General features: G+C 38.7%; 2 protein-coding genes and 1 pseudogene across 2 annotated transcripts in view; 2 read left to right on the top strand and 1 right to left on the bottom strand.

Moving 5' to 3' along the window:
• Nucleotides 1-13,083, bottom strand: part of LOC134205845 (vesicle-associated membrane protein/synaptobrevin-binding protein) — a 64,121-nt gene extending 51,038 nt beyond the window's left edge. The window contains exon 1 of the mRNA XM_062681470.1: nt 12,915-13,083. Within this exon, the coding sequence (XP_062537454.1) occupies nt 12,915-12,993 (79 nt within the window). The 5' untranslated portion in view covers nt 12,994-13,083. The remainder of the gene's footprint in view (nt 1-12,914) is intronic.
• Nucleotides 859-3,120, top strand: LOC134211561 (protein Spindly). Its single transcript, XM_062688547.1, has 2 exons — nt 859-1,279; nt 1,343-3,120. Exons 1-2 carry the CDS (start codon nt 1,048-1,050, stop codon nt 3,004-3,006), a joined length of 1,896 nt encoding a protein of 631 aa, XP_062544531.1. The 5' UTR covers nt 859-1,047; the 3' UTR covers nt 3,007-3,120.
• Nucleotides 13,084-13,948: 865 nt separating the features above from the next.
• LOC134207061 (RNA-binding protein spenito-like) lies at nt 13,949-15,188 on the top strand (annotated as a pseudogene).
• The last annotated feature ends 6,470 nt before the right edge of the window (nt 15,189-21,658 follow it).

The following is a 21,658-nucleotide window of genomic DNA, read 5'->3' as shown; positions in this document are numbered from 1 at the left end:
TTCTACGAAATAGTAACTTTTACCATGGAATTTTTTTCTGTGCACACATAAATTAAATAATTGCTAATTCGAGACCACACATAAAGTTTATTTGAATATATATTTTATTACACTACAAAAATTCCACACATTTTTATTGGCAAAAATCCATTAATTTAATTCATGATTCTAATTAGTGCACACATAACCACTCTCCACGCGAAGTACAAATATAATCTATAATCAAATAAAATGTATGTGTGGTCTCTAATATGCAGTTATTGAATTTATGTGTGGGTACAAATTGCATATATTTGGGTCGCCAAATTGCAAAAATTTATGCGTGCGACAAATATATTCAATATAAAGAATTTTTTCGGTGTAGTAGTTCGCGTGGAGAATGGTTATGTGTGCGCTGATATACATCATAAGTTAAATCTATGGATTTTCGCCAATAAATATGTGTGAATTTTTAGTAGTGTAGTATTTTTTGTTCTTCGTGAGGGGGTTCCCTTCTCCGTTCAACACTAAAAACCTTTATGTGGATTCTCCTATAGCGGGTGGTTATTAACGCACACATAACATTTATTTGTAAATTTCATTAGATTTTTGCCATCAAAAATGTGTGGATTGCATTTTCAAACAAAAAAAAATTGGTTTTTATGGCAAGTATGTATTATACCAAATGATCGAAAACACATGAAAACCTTCGAAGAACGATTCCACTGTAGCAGTCTATGATAATGCAGTAGTAGATTCACGCTAGCGGTACTAGAACAATATTTGAACGGACGTAAACAAACCGAACTTCAAACGGCGCAAACAAAAGCACAAGCTTCTGATCAGAACAAACTGTTGATAGCAGGATTTCTTTAGTGATTTTTTTTTTTTTTTTTTTGCTTTTGTCCTCACTGACAGGCTAAAGCCAAAATTGGCCCATCTCGCCTAGTGATTTTTTTCTTAAATAGCAAGTTAATTGTGCCCATGATAGCCGACCAGTTATAAAACTATTGATTATCTAAGCCAGTTTAATTTTTTTGTGAATTGATGTAATCAAATAACCGTACTATGAGTGTCGCCAACCAAACCATTATTGCCGATATACGTTCGCTGTCCGGAGACGAAGTAGCCGAACAGTACCGCCGTTTGGCCGATTCCTACAGAACGTTGAAGCGGTCTCACGAAGAGGAACTGCAGACCAACTATGAGCTGCGACGGAATTACCAGACGGCGTCTGAATCGGTGGCTTACATGAGCGTTGAGTTGGAATCCATCGATTCCGTGCATAAACAGGAGTTGGGTAGGTTCAACAACAATCAACAGTTAAAATTGAATGAAACAACATTGCTTAATGTAATTTCAGCAAAACTAAAAGATAAGTATGTAGTAACATTGACTGCCCTGAAGGATTCTAACGCTGATTTGAAACAGTACAATTCGACATTGGAAGCCGCAAATGATGATTTACAAAAGCAGATGTCCCTGCTGAGGGAAAGAATTGAAGAGTTGGAAATGACCTATGCCAACTCCGAATCTGTAACAGGCAATGCGACGCTTACTTCAGAAAAAGAAGCCTTCCTGGAGAAGGAGAATGAGGAACTTAAACAGACCCTCGCTGAAACGCAGGACAAAATGGATACGCTAATGCTCCAGCTTGTTAATTCGGAGAGTAAATTGGGGAATCTCAAGGAAAAAATCGAATGTGTGGAGGACAACCTCAGCTCGAAGAAGCAAGAAATCGAAGAACTCAAAACACTCTTGGATTCCACACAGGAGGACAACATGCAACTGAATTCGGAGCTTGCCGCCCTGCGAAGTGCGCCCCAGGATGCCAACAAGAAAGGAAACTCTTTATTTGCTGAAGTGGATGATCAGCGACAGAAGATGATTGAAATGCTACAGTCCCAGAGAAAGCGGTACAACGAAATGAAGAAGCTGTATGGAGAAAGTCAGTTTCAAATTCGAAGGCTGACGAGGGAAAACGAAGAACTATGCAATGAGATTAAAGCCTGTAGTGAATTGTTTAGCAAGGCGGATAACACTTTTCGGGATGAAAGCAGTCGACAAATCAGTTCATTGGGGAAAGATGTTGAACAGTTAAGGGAACAACTCGCAGCAACCGAAAGGCGACTGCTGGAGAAAGCCAGCGGTATTAATTGGGTGGATCCGTTCGTTTCGTTCTATCGGAATGAGAGTGGCAATTTGAAGACGCAGCTCTTTCAATCGCAGATGGATAAACGATTGGTGGACGAAATTTGTTGGGAAGCTCAACGTGATTTGGCCAAATGGCGATTTGAAGCTCTCAAATCACGCTACGTGATCATCAATCGCGAGTCTCTCCTCGAAGAACATGGAATAGAATTCGAAGCTATGGACACTATGAATGCAATTATGCACATTGATGCGGCAACTGTGGCCGAGGCGAAACCAAACGTGAAATTTACTCCTGGCGTAATAAAGTCCAATACGAAATTAGATCATGACGTCGACCCTTTGTGCGATTTAGAACACGATTTGAACACGCTCGCGATTGGTGAATTAAATCACCCAAAGTGTTTGCTTGCAGCTCCACCGCCACGAATGCCTTTCACAAAGCCCACTCCAAAGGTGCCCCCGGAAAAAATCGAATCGATCACACCCCTTGCGACGCCACTTGTGACACCAAACCAATCACCCAAGTCGGGCCAGAAAGATATCAAGCCATCCGCCAGCAAGTTACCCTACCGGGATATCGTTTTCATCCCGAAAGATGCTCCACTATCCGATAGCCTAAAGAAGAAACAATTTGCCAATATGCTGGAGAAGACAACAAAAGCTGAAGCTGCCTTACGAACTCCCTGCACTCCACAAGTGGATGTTGAAAACGAAGAGAAGGAAAACATCGCTCAGGTAGGACATGCTCAGCAAGACCCGTCGCAGCCTAAGGCCTGGGGCTGGATATCAGAGAAACGGACAAAGAACAACATCGTCGTCAGGAGGTTCAAATTTCCGGAACGAAAGGTCCCTGTTGATGAACAGAAAGACTGAAAGGCCGCTGAATAAGCCGTAAACGAAAGCAAGTTTGAAATGCTTCGTCGGAGATGTAAATTAGTTTGTCAAATATATCGAGTGGATTTTTTTTGCTCCAGATGAATATTTAAATTATTGAGCACTACTTTTTACTTCGAAAATATCCTCTGAATTCTTCAATCCAACATTTATCCACGACAGTCTTGTTTTAATGTTTTTAATTTTGATTCTAATATACTGGTAGGTCAAGGTTGGACTACAAAACGGTGAGTTGACGTCCGGACAGGGGCGTGCGGTCCCATCCCTGTGAATAGAGACCTTAGACCAACAACCTACTGTTCCCGAGACGTAACTAATCGTTCGAAAACCCGCAAAGAAAAATGGAGAAATGATTTTGCGGCAACGACTCTTGGCATGACAAAAAGGTCACAAATTGGAACATAGATTTTTTAACGTTAACTCAGCAAGATATGGCGCATGAATTAATAGATTCTCGAGATTAAGTGAAGCCCGTTGGCCAAATTTTGGAGAACACAAACTATTGTCGGGACAGGTATTGTTATATTCCGGAATTCGAAGGTACAACACTCCCCGGCACAGAGTAGTTTGTTTCCTTCTTAGCGCCCAGACACAGGCGGTGCTCATTAAATGGGAGCTAATTGATGAGAGAATAATTATTGCCAGATTCAGAACACGGGTTAGGAACCTTATTTTCTACAGTGAAGTGAGCGTGGCATGAGACGTCATGATCTTGGAAAAAAAAAATCGAGTGAAAACGTTGAGTTGTTCGCAGAATTCGAATTCGATGGCAATAACGACATGGTGATCGGTGGCTCACTCTTTCCCCATCGACCAGTGCACAAAGTCACGTGGGTTTCTTGTGATGGACAAACTGAAAATCAAATCGACTACATCTGCATCAGCTGAAAATGGAGACGGAGTCTTCTTGATGTCCTTAATAAACGCAGCGTCGACATCGCGTCTGACCATCACCTTCTAATTGGCGGGATTCGATCACGCATTGCTCTGACTCAGCGGCGGACGGCGAATGTTCCGGAAAGTGGCAGCGTAGAAGAGCAGTGAACGGATATCAAGAATGCCTTTATCGAAACAAGCGGTGAGGGTGAACTACGCACTGAGCGGAAAGAGTGGATTACAGATGCAACCTGACGGAATATTGAGGAGCGTAGAGAAGGAAAGGCCTTCAAAGTAATCTTCCGAATTCTGTTTAACAGACTGCATCCGTTTGTGGCAGGGCAGCAGGGACTATGTCCAAGGGCTTGACGATCCCTCCCCAGGCCATCTGCGAGTTGTGGGGCTTGCCTAGGATGTGGTGGGGTTTGACAGTAAGTTCTGTTAAATTCCTATAAAAAGCTGCATGTATCCGCAAGTAGGTCCCACCAAAGCGACCGTGTGCCGCTCAAAGCGTTGGGCCATTGGACACGAAACAGACCTGACACGACAGTCCTCCGACGAGACAGGAGGTTTGCGCAGGCCCAATAAGCCGCCTGTAAAACCAATAATTACGAGCAACATAAGAGATAATACGACTCGATGTAATCGGCAAAGATCTAGGCGAAAATAAAGAATCACGATTGGAAGCTTGGAACATGAACCTGCAAGTTGCTAGGTTCCGCAGGAAGCGACAGGATGATCTACGATGAATTACATCCCCGCAACTTCGATTTCGGCGTCGTGGCGCAGCAGGAGATTTGCTGGACAGGCAGAAAGTGTTGAGAAGCGGGCATCGAGCGGTTACCTTCTACCAAAGCTGTGGCGCCACCAACGAGCTGGAAATCGGCTTTATAGTGCTGGGTAAGATGCGCCAACTTGTGATTGGGTGGCAGCCAATCAACGCAGGGATGTGCAAGCTGAGGACAAAAGGACGTTTCTTCAACTATAGCATCATCAACGTGCACTTCCCACACGAAGGGAGACCTGACGACGAGAAAGAAGCGTTCTGCGCACAGCTGGAGCAGACATACGATGGATGCCCACTGCGGGACGTCAAAATCGTCATCGGCGACATGAACGCACAGGTAGAAACTAGGAAGGGAGGAAATGTATAGACCGGTCATCGGACCGGATAGTCTGCACACCGTATCGAATGACAACGGCCAACGATGCATAAACTTCGCAGCCTCCCGCGGAATGGTAGTCCGAAGCACTTTCTTTCCCCGCAAAAATCTCCACAAGGCCACATGGATATCACCTAACCAAGAAACGGAAAACAAAATCGACCACGTTTATTCGACGGTAAATTTTTCTCCGACATCACGAACGTCCGCACATACCGCAGTGCGAATATTGAATCCGACCACTACCTCGTTGCAGTACGCTTTCGCTCAAAATTCTCGACGGTGTACAACACGCGTCGAAGTCGAACACGGCTTAATATTGGGCGGCTACAAGACTAGCCCAAGGATACGCGCAGCAGCTGGAAGTGGCACTCCCAACGAAAGAGCAGCTAGGCGTTGCGTCTCTTGAAGATGGCTGGAGAGATATTCGATCCGTCATTAGTAGCACCGCAACCGCTGCACTTGGCACGGTGCCCCTGGTCAGAGAAACGACTGGTATGACGGCGAATGTGAGCAGTTAGTTGAGGAGAAGAATGCAGCATGGGCGAGATTGCTGCAACACCGCACTAGGGCGAACGAGGCACGATATAAACGGGCGTGATACAGATAAAACTCGATTTTCCGGAGGAAAAAGCGCCAGCAAGAAGATCGAGATCGTGAAGAGACGGAGCAACTGTACCGCGCTAATAACACACGGAAGTTCTATGAGAAGTTGAAGCGTTCACGTAAGGGGCACGTGCCTGATATGTGTAAGGACATAAACGGGAACCTTCTTACGAACGAGCGTGAGGTGATCCAAAGGTGGCGGTAGCACTACGAAGAGCACCTGAATAGCGATGTGGCAGACGAAGATGGCGGTATGGTGATGGACCTGGGAGAACGCGCGCAGGACATAACTTTACCTGCTCTGGATCTCCAGGAAATCCAGGAAATCCGGCTGAAGAACAACAAAGCCCCTGGGGTTGACCAACTACCAGGAGAGCTATTTAAACACGGTGGTAAGGCACTGGCTAGAGCGTTGCACTGGGTCATTACCAAGATTTGGGAGGAGAAAGTTTTGCCGCAGGTAAGGGTCTGTTCACAAATTACGTAACGCGAAAATCTGAGTTTTTGACCCCCTCCCTCCCCCTCGTAACAAAAAGTAACATTTTTGGTACCCCCTCCCTCCTCCATGTAACGGGTAACTGTGAAAATTTGAAAGGCAAATTTTTTTTCGCTGGAACATTTGGCTTTTAGTATGCACATGATCAAAAATCAAGGATTTCAAAAATGCAGCTAGTAGAAACGAAAATAGAATTAGCGATCATAACCATTTACATATAGTTTAGCGGAACTGTGGTGTCCAGAAATACAATATTTGCTTGGTATTTTTACGCATCAGTCCCGCTATGTCAGCATACTTGATTTTGATAATTACTAATGTTAATTACTTCAATCAGTGATTTAAAAAAAAAGACATTCAAATAAATTTTTATTCGCGTTATGCGTAACATTTGGTAGTCCCCTCCCACTCCCCCACCTTTTAGTGTAACAAAGTATAACGCAAGTTGGACCTCCCCCCTCCTCCCAAAAGCGTTACGTAATTTGTGAACAGACCCTAATCCAAAGATGGCGACAGCACTACGGTGCAAGAGCACCTGAGTGGCGATGTGACAACGGTGGCGGTATGGTAATCAACCTAGGAGCACGTGCGCATGACACGATCTCCAGGAAATCCAGGAGGAGAGCGGCCGGCTGAAAAACAACAAAGCCCATGGAGTTGACCAACTACCAGGAGAGCTGTTTGTGATGGTATATATCAGTGGTCCCCAGCCTGCTTACTATCAAGGGCCAAACAGAAATTTTGAGCTGTTGAAGCGGGCCGCAGTATATTTGCAATATTCTTTTACTATTTAGAACTGAATTTTTAAGTAAAATAAAAAGTAATCAAAGCTTCTGTTTAAAAAACACTCACATTCTACAGCTATTATTGCCGTAGCTGACTTTTAGTTCATATTATCACACATTTTTGCGATAGCGAACTTGGCGTGTAATTTTTTTTCACAACAAGATCTCTCGGCTTAGTTGGCAAAACTATTTTACCAAATGAACATCTGTCGACCAATTCTAAGAATTTGAACTGTTCTATTCTTAAGAATTATTGCTTAATGAAAGCTGTTGCAAATAATGTTGCATGTTTTAAACGCGTTTTTAAAGCCAGTTGAACTTAACAGCAGTTATTATTTTCTGACTTTTTCGATCTGAAAATTTCAAACGGAATTATATTTGCATTGCTCGACGTGTCGACTCGTTTATTTGGTCTTTTTTAAGGGAAATACTCATTAGGAAAAAGACTTAATAACGGGCCGAAACGTCGAACTCTGCAAATATAAACCCGTTTGAATATCGTAAACCAACAAATTCAGAAAATAAGAACAATCATCCCAGTCGAACGATAACTGCTTACCAGCAGTGCTGAATATAAAATTGAGTAAATCTGAATTCTGGACTGTCTTCCGTGTTTCCATTATTTCCTAGTAACTGAATTTTCCGGAAAACTTTTCTTCATCATCCCAACTAATTGCAGCATGACAAAATCTTGATTTCGTTGAACATTTTTCTTAGTGTGAAGTACGTTAACATGACGCATTTTATGGAATTATAAATCAAGTAATTTCCTATCGAATTTTGCCACAACTTAACTTATTTTGAAGAACGAAAGAGTTCATTTTTACCTGACATTCTATATTTAGCTCGGTTGAAGCGGTTGAAATACCAAGTATGTCGCCGTTAGCCTTGTTAGCATGAAGTGATAAATTTATTAAATTATGATGATAAAACGGTTTTTGGTTTATATGTTTCTTGAACATCATAATAATGTGAACTTCACATATGCCCTGAGTACAACAAAAAACTGGACACGATGAAAGCTTTGCCTGGATGTGATGTTTTTCAATGGGCCACATGTAGTGTATATTCTGAAACCCTTCGCGGGACACAGGAAAAGGCTTCGGGGGCCGCACTTTGGGGATCACTGGTATATATTTAGCAATATTTGTGATGGTATATATCTCACGACCTTCCCTCTGCCAAACTCCCGTATGAAGGGGGAGGAAAGAATATCAGTGTGGAAACTGATATATCTCCTGCCTGCCGTATCCTAACGGAACTATCAATTCTATACTTTCGCCTCTAATTCTATCATGAACATGTACGTCTAAGTTTGGAAGATGATATTCGCATTTCCATATCATTGTGATGTAGTTGTTTAGTCTTCACCAAACCCCCTGTATATAAGGCAGAAGCAGTAGTCAATAGACTGCCGAGCTCGTCTCCAAAAGTTGAGAAAAGAAACAAAGATAATATCTTCTATCATATTATGAGAGAACAATCGCAGAAATATGCGAATATGAAGCAGTTTATGATGATTGTAGCATATGCGGATGTCTGAAGCCTATATGAGAAGAAAAATTTTGAAAGCTTCTTAGAGTTTATTGGAATCTGTAGGAATCACAAATATATCTACGTTTGCATAAAATCTTAGAAGTTAGAATGAAAACTGGAAAACTGTAAATAGTACTGACCTCCCTTAAATATTTTTGGACGATCCTAAGCTTCACGGACAGATCGTAGCTGTTTCTGAATATTTCTAAGGGTTCGGGTTCCTAGAAGTGAGTGATAATTGCTTGAAACCATCAGATCATATATATAAAAATGAAATGGTCTCTGTTCGTATCCGCATAACTCGAAAACGGCTGGATGGATTTACTTCATTCCTTCAGCAGATATGTTCGCCATAGTTTCCGACGGGTTTATATGATATTTCCTAATGCGAAAATCCCGAGGAAAGTTGAGTAAATCGTGAAAAACTAAAATTAAGAATCGTATGGAAACTTCTTATGGGAAGTTCAGAACGCCTACTTTGCAGGACAACGTCTGCCGGGTCGACTAGTATTCAATAAAATTCAAAGACTGTCTTAACAGGGATTTTATAATTTATCTGAGTATGTCCGAAAACATATCTAGAAGTTAGAGATGATCTCCGGAAAGTCCCTAATAGTCTTCAATAGATTTGATAAATCCAGTTTTGTCCTACCCACGTCTCGGAACGTGACGGCGCCTCTGCCGACGACATTGATCAGTCATCAACATGTCGAAGACGAAGTACATGATAGGAAGAGGTTCAAGAGAAGACAATGTGAGCCATCCACCGCGAATTTGCATCGGTGGTGACGAAATCGAGGTGGTAGAAGAATTTGTGTACTTGGGCTCACTGGTGACTGCCGAAAATAATACCAGCAGAGAAATTCGGAGACGCATAGTGGCTGGAAATCGTACGTACTTTGGACTCCGCAAGAGGCTCCGATCGAATAGAGTTTGCCGCCGCACTAAACTGACAATCTACATCTACAAAACGCTCATTAGACCGGTAGTCCTCTACGGACACCAGACCTGGACGTACCTGGACGCTGCGTACCATCTACGATGCGGACTCTAGAGGATCTATACTAAAAAATACGCTAGAACAAAACTATTTTGTTTCTCGCTAAAACAGGGGGATCAAGTCTCCCCACCTTCCCCTAGGGGAAACTGGACACACATGATCCCCACTTTTTGTTTAGGATATTTCTCGATGTAACATGCACAGATTTGCACGCTTCTTGATGGACTTGATAAAGAATTTAATTTGCTTTTCAAAACGTCATTGGAAGCAATTATTTGTTCATGAAAGTTACCAAAAAATCGATTTTGCCGAAAGATAGAAAATTTGGCATTTTCAAAACTTGCGGGAGACTTGATCCCCATATAGGGGGAAATTAATCCCTTTATGAGCTGAACATGTTTAGGTTCTTCCAAGTCCAATGAAAGGTTGAATTGGTCTAGCCTCATATCTTAACACTTCTTCATAGTCTGTTGTAATATCAGTCGTGCGAAAATTAAATATTGTTGGTATTAAGCAAGTTAAGTATTTTGTGTCGGGGTTTCTTATTTTTTTTACATAAGATCAAACAAAACACACGATTTTTCTATTTTCACATACTTCAGTATTTTATTTTTTTTCTTCCAACTTTTTTCTATTTTTTTCACCACTCACTTTTTCTTCACTTCCACCATCAACAACATCCGTCTTAAAACTGACCCTTCTTCTGTTACCCGATGCTAGCAGACTCTCTATTCTTTGTATTCCTCTCTTTCTCTCTTTCTGACGCTCATATTTTTTTATTTGACACACACAATACACTGTTAAACATGTTTAACTAATTCTAAGTAATAAGAAGTAGAGCTTTGGGTTCATTACCCAAATATTACAATTTAATTTTAATCTATTTATATATTTTAATATATATATTATATATTATATATTAATATATTTCTTACACTATACACATGGCAACGGCTGATCTTGACCAGATAATTTCTAACAATAACCTCATTACATTCAATTACATTATACTATCTGTTTCTATATACAATGTCTCATCCTATCTTTGTCATGCAGCCATAGACAGAGCCTATCACTTGGAGATTAAATTTGCTTCTCTAAGATCCACTTGGATCAAACGTCCTCTCAGAGACGCAGCAATCCACTCGGAGATTGAATTTCTTCTCTGTGATCCACCCGGATCAAACGTCCACTCAAAGACGCACCAATCCACTCAGAGATTGGATTTCTTCTTTGTGATCCACCCGGATCAAACGTCCACTCAAAGACGCACCAATCCACTCGGAGATTGGATTTCTTCATATCATCCATTCTTATCAAACGTTATAAAATACAATTTTATTTCAATATCGAGAAAAATCCAATAATATTCTCAGTTCATCTCAGCTTACACTTTCTAAGACTATTCACATGGCAACAGATGATCTTGTTCATGCAGTCATGGGTAAAAAATCAGTCTTGCATCAAAATCAGAAAATTTCCAACAATATTCTCAGTTCATCTCAGTTTACACTTTCCACGACTATTCACATGGCAACAGCTGATCTTGTTCATGCAGTCATGGGTAGAGCTTACTAGGCTCTAAAAATCAATCTTGCATCAAAATCAGAAAATTTCCAACAACAGTCTCAGTTCATCTCAGCTTACACTTTCTAAGACTATTCACATGGCAACAGCTGATCTTGTTCATGCAGTCATGGGTAGAGCTTACCAGGCTCTAGAAAATCAGTCTTGCATCAAAACCAGAAAATTTCCAACAATATTCTCAGATCATCTCAGCTTATATTTTCTAACACTAATCACATGGCAACAGCTGATCTTGACCAAATAATTTCTAACAATAATCTCGTTACATAGACAGAGCCTATCACTTGGAGATTAAATTAACTTTTCTAGGATCCACCCGGATCAAACGTCCACTCAAAGACGCACCAATCCACTCGGAGATTGGATTTCTTCATATCACATCAAACGTTTTCAAAAAACAATTTTGATTCACTATCGGGAAAATTCCAACAATATTCTCAGTTCATCTCAGTTTACACTTTCTTACACTATACACATGATACATAGTTTATCTTGATCATGCGGTCATGGGTACAGCTTACCATGCTCTAGGAGATTAATCTTACATCAAAATCAGAAAATTTTCAACAATATTCTCAAATCATTTCAGTTTACACTTTCTGACTTCATATACAATGTCCCAGCTGATCTTTGTCATGCAGTTATGGTAAGAGATCATCACTCGAAGATTAAATTTGCCAATCCATCTGGTAATTTCATGTATTCGAGCGCCACCAATCGAATGAATATCAAACTAAACTTATTATTCAATACAATGGCCTTGACCTTCCAAACAACTTTGTAGAAGATACCAACTTTCTATCTCTAATAGATTCTGAGCTATCCAATCCTTCTGGTAATTTAATGTATACTAGCGCCACCACGCGAATGAATCTCAAACTAAACTTAGTTTCAATATAATGCTCTTGACCATCCGAACAACTTTGTAGAAGATACCAACTTTCTATCTCTAATAGATTCTGAAATATCCAATCCTCTTGGTAATTTGGTAACGCGAATGAATCTCAAACTAAATTAGTTTTTAATTTAGACCTCGGGAAAATTTCCCACCGGAATTTGGTCCCCGTGTATTTTAAAGGGGGCCGGGATTTTGATTGTCCAAATCCCTAAAACATCGCATATGTGAAATTGCATGGGGAAAAATACGCGGATCAAATTCCCGAAGTGTGAGGCTACCTTAAGCGTAATCACCTCCGCCGCCAAGTAGCTGAATTCAAAACCATCTAAACTCCAATACACGTTTTCTATCTTCTGATTTTTTTTTATATATATTTCAAATTTCAAAATCTCATAATTTCCTAGATATCTCACCCAAACGATGTCCACGTATACACTAGCACCGCCAAGTAGCGATATTGAAAACTGAACTAAACTACAATACAACGTTTTCGATATTCTTAACAGCTTTACTGTATATGTAAACTTTCAAAATCGCATAATTTTCGGAACACCGCATTCATATGGTGTTAACAAATGCACTAGCGAGATATTTACCCAAATGTTGTACACGTATACGTATATACAAATTATAAATCTGTTCAACAAATTCACAATTAGTGCAATTGTTTCTTATTAAGGCACTCTCCATTTCTCGTTGTCATAAATTCATTAGTGGTTTTTATTAAACTCAAACAATAGCGGTCTCAAACAACCCTCTTATGTAGTTACATTTTAACAACAATCTTTACCAACCCTGCACTGTGCGTCTATTAGTAAAACATTATTCGCCAGCAGTACTACCAAACGATCAATAAAAACATACAAATAGAAACACAAATAAGCTTTTAAGATCCCCAGTATTTGAATCCGGTAAATCAGAGAGAAATCATATAACTTACGAAAGAGTACCAGCAACATCGAAATCGTCTGTCGAATCTTCCCGAAGCATCCAAAAATAGGAATAAAAGTCGCTTTCATAAACACTTCACTTCTTTTTTGCACTGAATTACAAAACAAACAGTTTATGAAGGGAGCGTACAAACGTTACCGACTAGGCCATTGTCGGGTTTTCTTATTTTTTTTACATAAGATCAAACAAAACACACGATTTTTCTATTTTCACATACTTCAGTATTTTATTTTTTTTCTTCCAACTTTTTTCTATTTTTTTCACCACTCACTTTTTCTTCACTTCCACCATCAACAACATCCGTCTTAAAACTGACCCTTCTTCTGTTACCCGATGCTAGCAGACTCTCTATTCTTTGTATTCCTCTCTTTCTCTCTTTCTGACGCTCATATTTTTTTATTTGACACACACAATACACTGTTAGGGCATCTTTAGTAGAGTTATAAATTGTATGGGAGTTACGAAATGAAATTGAAACTGTAAAAATGCCATCTTCAACAGACGTTTTAGTTTTAAAAATTCGAACAGTTTCGTCGGGAAATTTATAACTGGAATACTGCTCAGTTGTATTTCTGCACGAATTTGCAACAGATTTTACTCGAGTTTTATTTCGTTCAAAACAATAGAAGATGACGTCATCAGCTACAAAAAATACTATTTCATCGACATCATAACAGTTTGACAATTAAATTGGTCTCGGAAGATATTTTTTTCGTTTTCCAGTATAAAACATGTGCAGCTTATATTGTGCTTCCAGTTGAAAACCGAAGTAAGCTCTCGCGACGATTGAGTTTTTCCTTATTTCCTGATGTCGCAACTGCATTGCAACTAATGCGCATCTATGCCACCGCCGTGCGATATGATGCGCACTAGTCGCGACGTAGTTGCGACAAAAGGAAACGGGAGAAAACTCGATTGTCGCGAGAGCTCACTTCGGTTTTCAACTGGAAGTACAATAACTGCTACTGAAGATGCATTTCTTGTTTTATATCTTTGACAGTTATAAAACGTAAAACTCGGGAAATGAATATAACTATAACTGTAACATTACTAAAGATGCCCTTAAACATGTTTAACTAATTCTAAGTAATAAGAAGTAGAGCTTTGGGTTCATTACCCAAATATTACAATTTAATTTTAATCTATTTCATCTCAATCCTACATTTTGGTTCTCGAATAGAGTAATAGCATTGACGAATACATAGACCGAAATGTCCGGTACAAAGCCATCAGAAAATCGGGCACCATGTCTTCTTCTTCATTTTGAAGAAAATACCCCTCGTGGGTGACGAATTACATAAATATTTTACGAGCGCTGACTTACCCCTCTTGACGTTTTGACAGTTTGTCTGTTTGTTTTTCTCCTTCACCTTGCGACGTCGTTTCGGAAATGGAAATGCTTTTGTTCGTTACCAAACGTTGGACATGGCTTACCGAGCTAAGGTTGAGTTGTCCGGTCAGTACATTGGCAAGTTCCAGTGCAAGATAGGATACGGTAAAGCTACTCCGACGACCAGAATTTGGGTTGGTGGTGTTGGCGCATGGACTTCGGTTACTCTGTTGGAGCGTGAGTTCGACCGTTTTGGTGCCATCAAAAGATCGAATATAACAAAGGGGACACCCAGGCCTACATTCTGTACGATTCTGTTGATGCTGCTACGGCTGCTGTGAAGGAAATGCGTGGATTCCCGTTAGGGGCACCGGATCGTCGTATTCGTATCGATTTTGCTGATAACGGAACAACACCATCGATCTCAAAGCGCAGTGGAGGTTTTGAGGAAGGCGGTGAGTATCGTCGCGGCCCCGACTACGAATATCCGGAAGGCGGTGCATCATACGAGGAAAATTCATCGTACGGCTATGGTGGAAGACCGTTCCGCGGCCGTGGAGGATTCCGCGGACGTGGTGGTTTCCGTGGCGGTTTTCATCGTGATGGCCCACCGCACCACGGGGACAATGATGAATGGCGTCGATCAGGAGCATATTTGGCAATTATTCATTGCCCTATAGTCCAGGAGTCTAAAATTCAGTTTCTTTTTTATTTAATTTAAATTATTCTTTGATATAATTAAAATTTAATTTTATTATAGTTGAATTGAAACTTGATTTTAATGCAGTTTTAGTTTACTTTACTGACTACATGTTGAGGAGTTTGCTGTTGAATTTTTCACACTCGTTCTACATGGAGAAATTCAAACAATCTAATAAATTGATAAAAGCTATACTGCCGATCTACGCATAATTGTCCCATATTACCTTTGGTGAAAAAATCCAAACTCGAGTCAATTTATCCCACCAATTTCTGGATCTTGAAATTTAACAAATATTTTTGAAATATTATGAGCGTAGGCAAAACTTTTCCAGAACATAAAACGTATTACTAATTATTTATTCGGTTGTCATTCTCTTTTATCATCAAACAACTTCATTTTTTCAGTGGGACAAATTGACTCGAGTTTGAACCACTTATTTGATTAGTTTATCAGAAGACAATATTAAGGTAATTCCTAACAAACATCGACATGGGACTGTTATACTTAATCCTAGTTTCTATCTACATACTTCATTTCTATTGTATCTAATTCAGATTTAAGTTAGCTTCGTGTTAATTTGAATTGATTTAAAATTTATTTTAATTTTAAATGAAAAAATTGAATCTCCAGTTTTATTTACATGTTATTGATTATTTAACCCTTTATAAGGCAGTGGCAACTATATTGCCACCAACAAATAATATGTTTTTCTATTTATTAACAAGAGCTCTACTTATTATTTCACATGTTTTACATGTAGTAACTTCATTTGCTTCCTAGTAACACCCCAGATGAATTTGAGCCATAAAAAAATTGAAATGTCAATTTAAGAACAGTTTTTTTACGAACAGATCGTAAGTTTCGAGTGGAAGAAGGATTTTCAGTTATAATTCGTTAAAAAAACGACAAAGATATATTTTTTCCCGTTGGTATCAATTATTTTTAATCTCCTGTGTTAGATTACTACGTGATTAGCGTGAAAAAAGCTTTGCCTTTCTGTATATTTGGTTTTTGGATTTTTGACGAAATTGTGTTTTTTTTTCCTAAGGGTCCCCCCTTGGGAGAAAAAACGCGAAAATTTTTTTTTTCACTTGTAATGCGTTTCCTGACTAGGACTCTTCACCAAAAAATGTAACGTACCTTGATTTGACTGGTTCTACGTAAAACCAAATTTTAAAAAATCTTTTTAAATTTTTGTTGTTGCCTGTTTTCCCGCTTGCCGGGCAGTGGCAACTATATTGCCACCAATGTTTTACCGCTTGGCGGGCAGTGGCAACTATATTGCCACCAATTTTTCAATGTTTTTGAACTGTTTAATGTATAACAAACATACATTTGAGTTTAATACCATGTCAACATTGTGTCCTATTGTTGTTTTTGTTAATTTATTGCTTAGATTCGTCTGCCTTATAAAGGGTTAATTGGATTATTTAATGCAATTTATTATTTCATCATTTAAATTGATTTTCACTCATATTCAATAGAAGTTCAAATGGAATTGTGCTTCAATCATAATCTAATTCATTATCTTCTGAGATGAGCCAGCCGCGGGCTGAAAATCTCATTAATAAAGACATTAAAAAAAAATCATTATCTTTATCTTTATATCTTTATTATTTTCAATCAATTTCTAAAAACCTAATAATTTCGCGTATTGAACACCCCCAACTTGATTTTACTATGCGTCGAGCTGTTAACCTGTGAGCTAACTGCCAAGTAGTCAAATTTTCAAAAACTGGTTTTTAAACATTAAATTTATGGTCTATGAGTATGAAAAAAATATGTTGTAGTTCAGAAAAGGCGTTCTGTCGAATAAATTAAAAAAAAATTAACATGTTTTTCAAATTTCAAAAATTCATTTTAGATGAGCATTTTAATAATTATTATTTTCATATTTATTAACAAAATATAAGTTTCATTTATAACAAACTATTCGGAAGGTGTTCGCTACTACGCCTACCAAATACTTTTTTGATGAAGGTGTTCAATTTCGAAATATGTATTCAGTTGTAGGCACCTGTTGTCTTACTGATTTCGTGGTGTGCCGCTGTATACTCGCTCAAAGTTAGGAATTCATTAATTTCCAAATCCAATTCAGGTAATTTAAACACTTTTAGTTACCTACTGGTTTGGTAATGCTTTACTTTTTCTCTAGATTTAATTTTAAAGGATAATAATTTCAATTTAGTTTTGATTTAACTTTGGTGCAATAATTATTCAATTTAAATTTATGTTCAATTCATTTTTTTAGTTGCATACAGAAAAAAATCAATTTAATTGTTAACAAATCTCTATGTAATTTCGTTGAAATTTTAGTCCACGTCAAGTTTTAAATAAGGTCCAATTCGATTTAAATTTAGTTTTAATTTTATTCAATTCCTTCAGCGTGATGCTTGGCTGAACCAATGGATTAAAGATGCAATTGTCCCCAACCAATATTCGATGCCGTCATCCCGCAAATATTCGTGTACGGTGCGAGATTTTTGTTGTGCAATTTTTCCAAGGTGGGCTTGTAAGCGTTGGTTTCTGGTACAGATGTAGTAGCGGATAAAACTATTAACACCGATCAGAATTTGGTTCAGAAGCGGCTTACACCTGTAAAAGTAAAAATAAATTGTAATTGCAATTTATTAATCATACGAAACACCCTGTCGATTAAATCTTAAATAAAAATAAAATAAATAAGACATGAAAAACCGGGCGATAACACTATATATATATATATGGCTGGTTCCGTGAGAGAACTTGAAACGAGATCGGTTTATAACTTACCTACTTGGATGTAAAATTACAATTACAATGTAATAAACAGCCCACTGTTTTTTTTAATTGCACCGTCTGTCCATCCTCAACTCTAGCAACAATCAGGAACTGGTACGCTCATTTACTTTCGCTGTCCCGTCTGTTATCGCACGATAAAAGCTCGTATCCTTTGATTGTTCGTTGTTTCGGTCGGCGAAAGATATCTACTTTTGACCCGCCTGCATGCCGATGGATTCCCCCCTACTAGAGCTAATTTCCAGGAACGGGCTCAGGTGGTTTTTTTCCTCGTCGAAAATTCGTTCGCTGCAGCTGCCACCGCAGAGTGCCAACGAAATGTGGGACAGAACTGTCGCCGGCACATCAATGTAACAAGGCGAGTTGCTGATCAAATACTTTCTGTATTCTATATTTATTTTCTATATTCGACATTCTCTGTAAGCCACAATGCGCCACCCCCTTTGCAATTTCTGCCGTCCAATTGCGAGTTTTCCACATTTGCAGCGGCCTCTCTCGACATCCAGCCTAAATTTGACCAGCGAAAGGGCATCTTTCGTTTCCCGAAATTGCACGCAGTCACATATGCACCTATGTTCGGCCAAAATGTCCAAAAGGTTTCTAGACAACCGTGATCTTACTTCCGGTAAGTTCTTCCATGCTGCAACCAGTAGTTCCCGCTTCGAGCATCGTTCACCGGTTCGTGTCCAATTGAGCCATTGATGACATCACCGGCCTTCGAAGTTTTGCTTTTGGTGTTTTCTCCCTAATGCGCAGAACTGCTGCTGCTGTTGGCCACGACCGACTTTTTCAGGAACTGCAACATCGAGGGAGAAACAGGTGCAACGTTTTTCAGCCACTTTTTTCAGGGCTGGTAGCGATGAATGTCGTTCAAAATAGTGACTTTAGTGACCAACGATGACGAAAAAGTGACCAAATAGTGACTTTCAATTGCAGTAAAAGTGACCAAATAGTGACTTTTGTATGAGGTTTTTAAAACGGAGATAGAGCTACAAGTTGCAATATCATTGTTATGATATAATTAGTAGATTGCAAACTAGTGTTTTACTTTTGTTATCCTTATCTAGAATTCTATAAGTAATCAAGAAAAGGTAAGAACAACAAAAGCATGAAGATTACTACTACTGGCCACGCCCATCTTCACCGTAAGGAGGGAGAAATTGGAAACAAAGAGGCCAGTGACTGCGACACTCTCATAAGTACCACGGAGTTGGATATTGCGGATGGTATTCGTTGGATCAGCCAGAAGCTAGCAATGTGACCATGGTATCATATTAAGGCATCATATTGAGTAACACACGTCACGGAAACGGTTAGTGAATTACAAGTTGTTACACAAAACTATGTTGATAATTACAACATTTGTTGGTTAATATGAGCTTGAAGTGTTTTTTATAATAGCAAACAAATGATATAACATGATTTAATTGATTCTTAGGCGGTGAATTATTTGGACTCACAAAGCTTATAAATCTTTGGAAGGACCATTCATTTGAAAAACATAAAATAATTAGAATAATAAAGAAATTTGAGAAATACGATTTTACCTGTTATTAAACTATGATTTAATAACACATTTAAATTATGTTTTTGAGATTTTGAACTCGACATGGAATTCTGAAACAAATTTTGAAAGTCCAATGAAACCATGATTTCTTATTTGAAATTCAGAAATTCTTATAAACTATAAATTCTAAATGGCAGACTTTAGTATTAAAGATAATAGAAAATGGGTGGCCCAAGTTTAAAAAATCTTTCAAATCTAATTAGTTTGTTTTTTTAGATTTAAAAAATCTGATTCATTCACTTCCACGCTAGTTTTTTGGGTATCTATTCTTAATCTATTTTACATTAAAATGAATTTCTGCCGGTCTGAACCTTATATACTCCGAAACTACTGAACCAATCTACGTGAAAATTTGTATGCAGTGGTTTTTAGGGCCGGGGAAGGTTCTTAAGATGGTTTGAGACCCCTGCCCCCTTTGCAAAGGTGCTTCCCATACAAATAAAAGATCAATTTCAACTCGAGAATAAATCAGAGAATAAATCAATTATAGACGAAACAAAGTTCGTCGGGTCTGCTAGTTGTTAATAAACAGAATCTCTTTTATAAAAATTTGATATTTCTAAAATAACTCAAATCAAAAAGTTTTGAGTTACATCATGATCCTTTTTAAAGCGATTTTATTCACGAGCTTTTTTCATACACACATTTTCTTTACCAACTCCTACCGGGGTTAAAAGCACTAAATTACATCAAAATTGAACACCCTCATTAGCAAAAATAAGTATTTTATCGTGCCGTTTTGGTTTTCTTTTCGAAGAAGCCATTAATCAAGCATTTTTTTTTTCCTGCATATGTTCCGCAACTATGTACTTTCTGTCATCAATGCCCTTATCGCTCATTATTCTCCATGAAGCATCAAACATCATTGTCATGTGATGAAACCGAGCCTGTTACTATGTCACCGGAAGGTATAACAGCTCACCAACAGACGTGGTCCTAATTCCAATACTCCTCAAATATGTACTCTATACTCGAGGTCAACCTCTCGCATTTTAACAAATTCTATTCGCGAAGAAAAAGACATAGATCCTCAAAGATCATAGTCGACATGAATCGAAAATAACCTCACGATTTTCACTACACACATGGAACTTTTGTGGTGCATATTTTTTTGGACTTTTTTACAGGCATTGCAAAAATAGTGACTTTAGTGACCATTTTCCGAAAAATAGTGACTTTAGTGACTTTTGGATACAAATAGTGACTTTTTAGTGACTAGGCTCAAAATAGTGACCAAGTCACTAAAAAGTGACTCGCTACCAGGCCTGCTTTTTTCTACGAATTTAAATGTTTTCTTTAATTTTCATTGAATATTCACCGTTTTCGTGTGCAACAAAAAAGATAAACAAAACTGTTTGGAGGCGAAAGTATATTCCAATTGGACTCAGAAGTGACATTCCAATTCGACATTGTTGTTTCAAAAGGGCGTAAGTCGCAACCGTGAACATTAACATCTTCTGCTGATTTCAGCACTGCCGGAAAAATAAAATTGATTTTCATAATCTTTTGCCTTGAAACATCAAAATTCCATTTTATTTCTGTTTCATGGTTCTTATCGAAACATACAACTTCACAAAATTCATAACTTTACCTTATGAAATTTATAACTCGTTCTTGCGTAAATTTTCATAAGGTGTTCTTATGAAATATCATGTTGTTCATTTTGTAGTTCATTTTTGGAGTGACAGCTCGTGTTTCAAGCAGGATAAATAGTAAAAGAAAATATTGAGTATGGAGAATAAACTTTTTAATTTATACTAGTGGCCGGTAACTGAATTCCGGTGGTACTTGAAATACCGGTGTTAAATTGTCCTCACTGTAGAAACCAACAGATATTCGGGCAAACAAACCCGGTATGAACCTGCTACATCTTGTGGCACTACAAGCAGAGAAGGAAAACCTCGAACTTCTGGTCTTCCCAGGCCAGATGTGCACGCTAGAAAATCAAATATCAAATGGATAAACTTATTACAGTAAGCTGGAAACTTTTGGTATATTTGACTGAATTGTTAATTCATTTTAAAATTTTACATACAGACCGCGGAACGGAACATCTTGATGAAACAACGAGCGCTGAAACGATGCTACTTTAGTTGGCCGACTTCTTCTGTGACGACTTTGCCACGCTCAAAATGGAGGAATGTTTCAGGACGTTTAAGCCGTCAAGGAGAACTAAAAGCGCAGTATCCAGGAAGAACTGGCACGGGTCTGACGGAAGGGAGGAACAGCTCTCAAAGGCAATGTATGTTTCGCATTTTTCGTGTAAATTTGTAACACATTGCGTGATATTTTGTATACCTTCCATAGCAAATCAACCTTGAACTCCAGTGTCTTATTCAGATAACAGTGGATCCC

This window comes from Armigeres subalbatus, chromosome 1, assembly GCF_024139115.2.
Source record: "Armigeres subalbatus isolate Guangzhou_Male chromosome 1, GZ_Asu_2, whole genome shotgun sequence".
Lineage (NCBI taxonomy): Eukaryota > Metazoa > Arthropoda > Insecta > Diptera > Culicidae > Armigeres > Armigeres subalbatus.
This window is presented reverse-complemented; position numbering and strand designations above follow the sequence as displayed.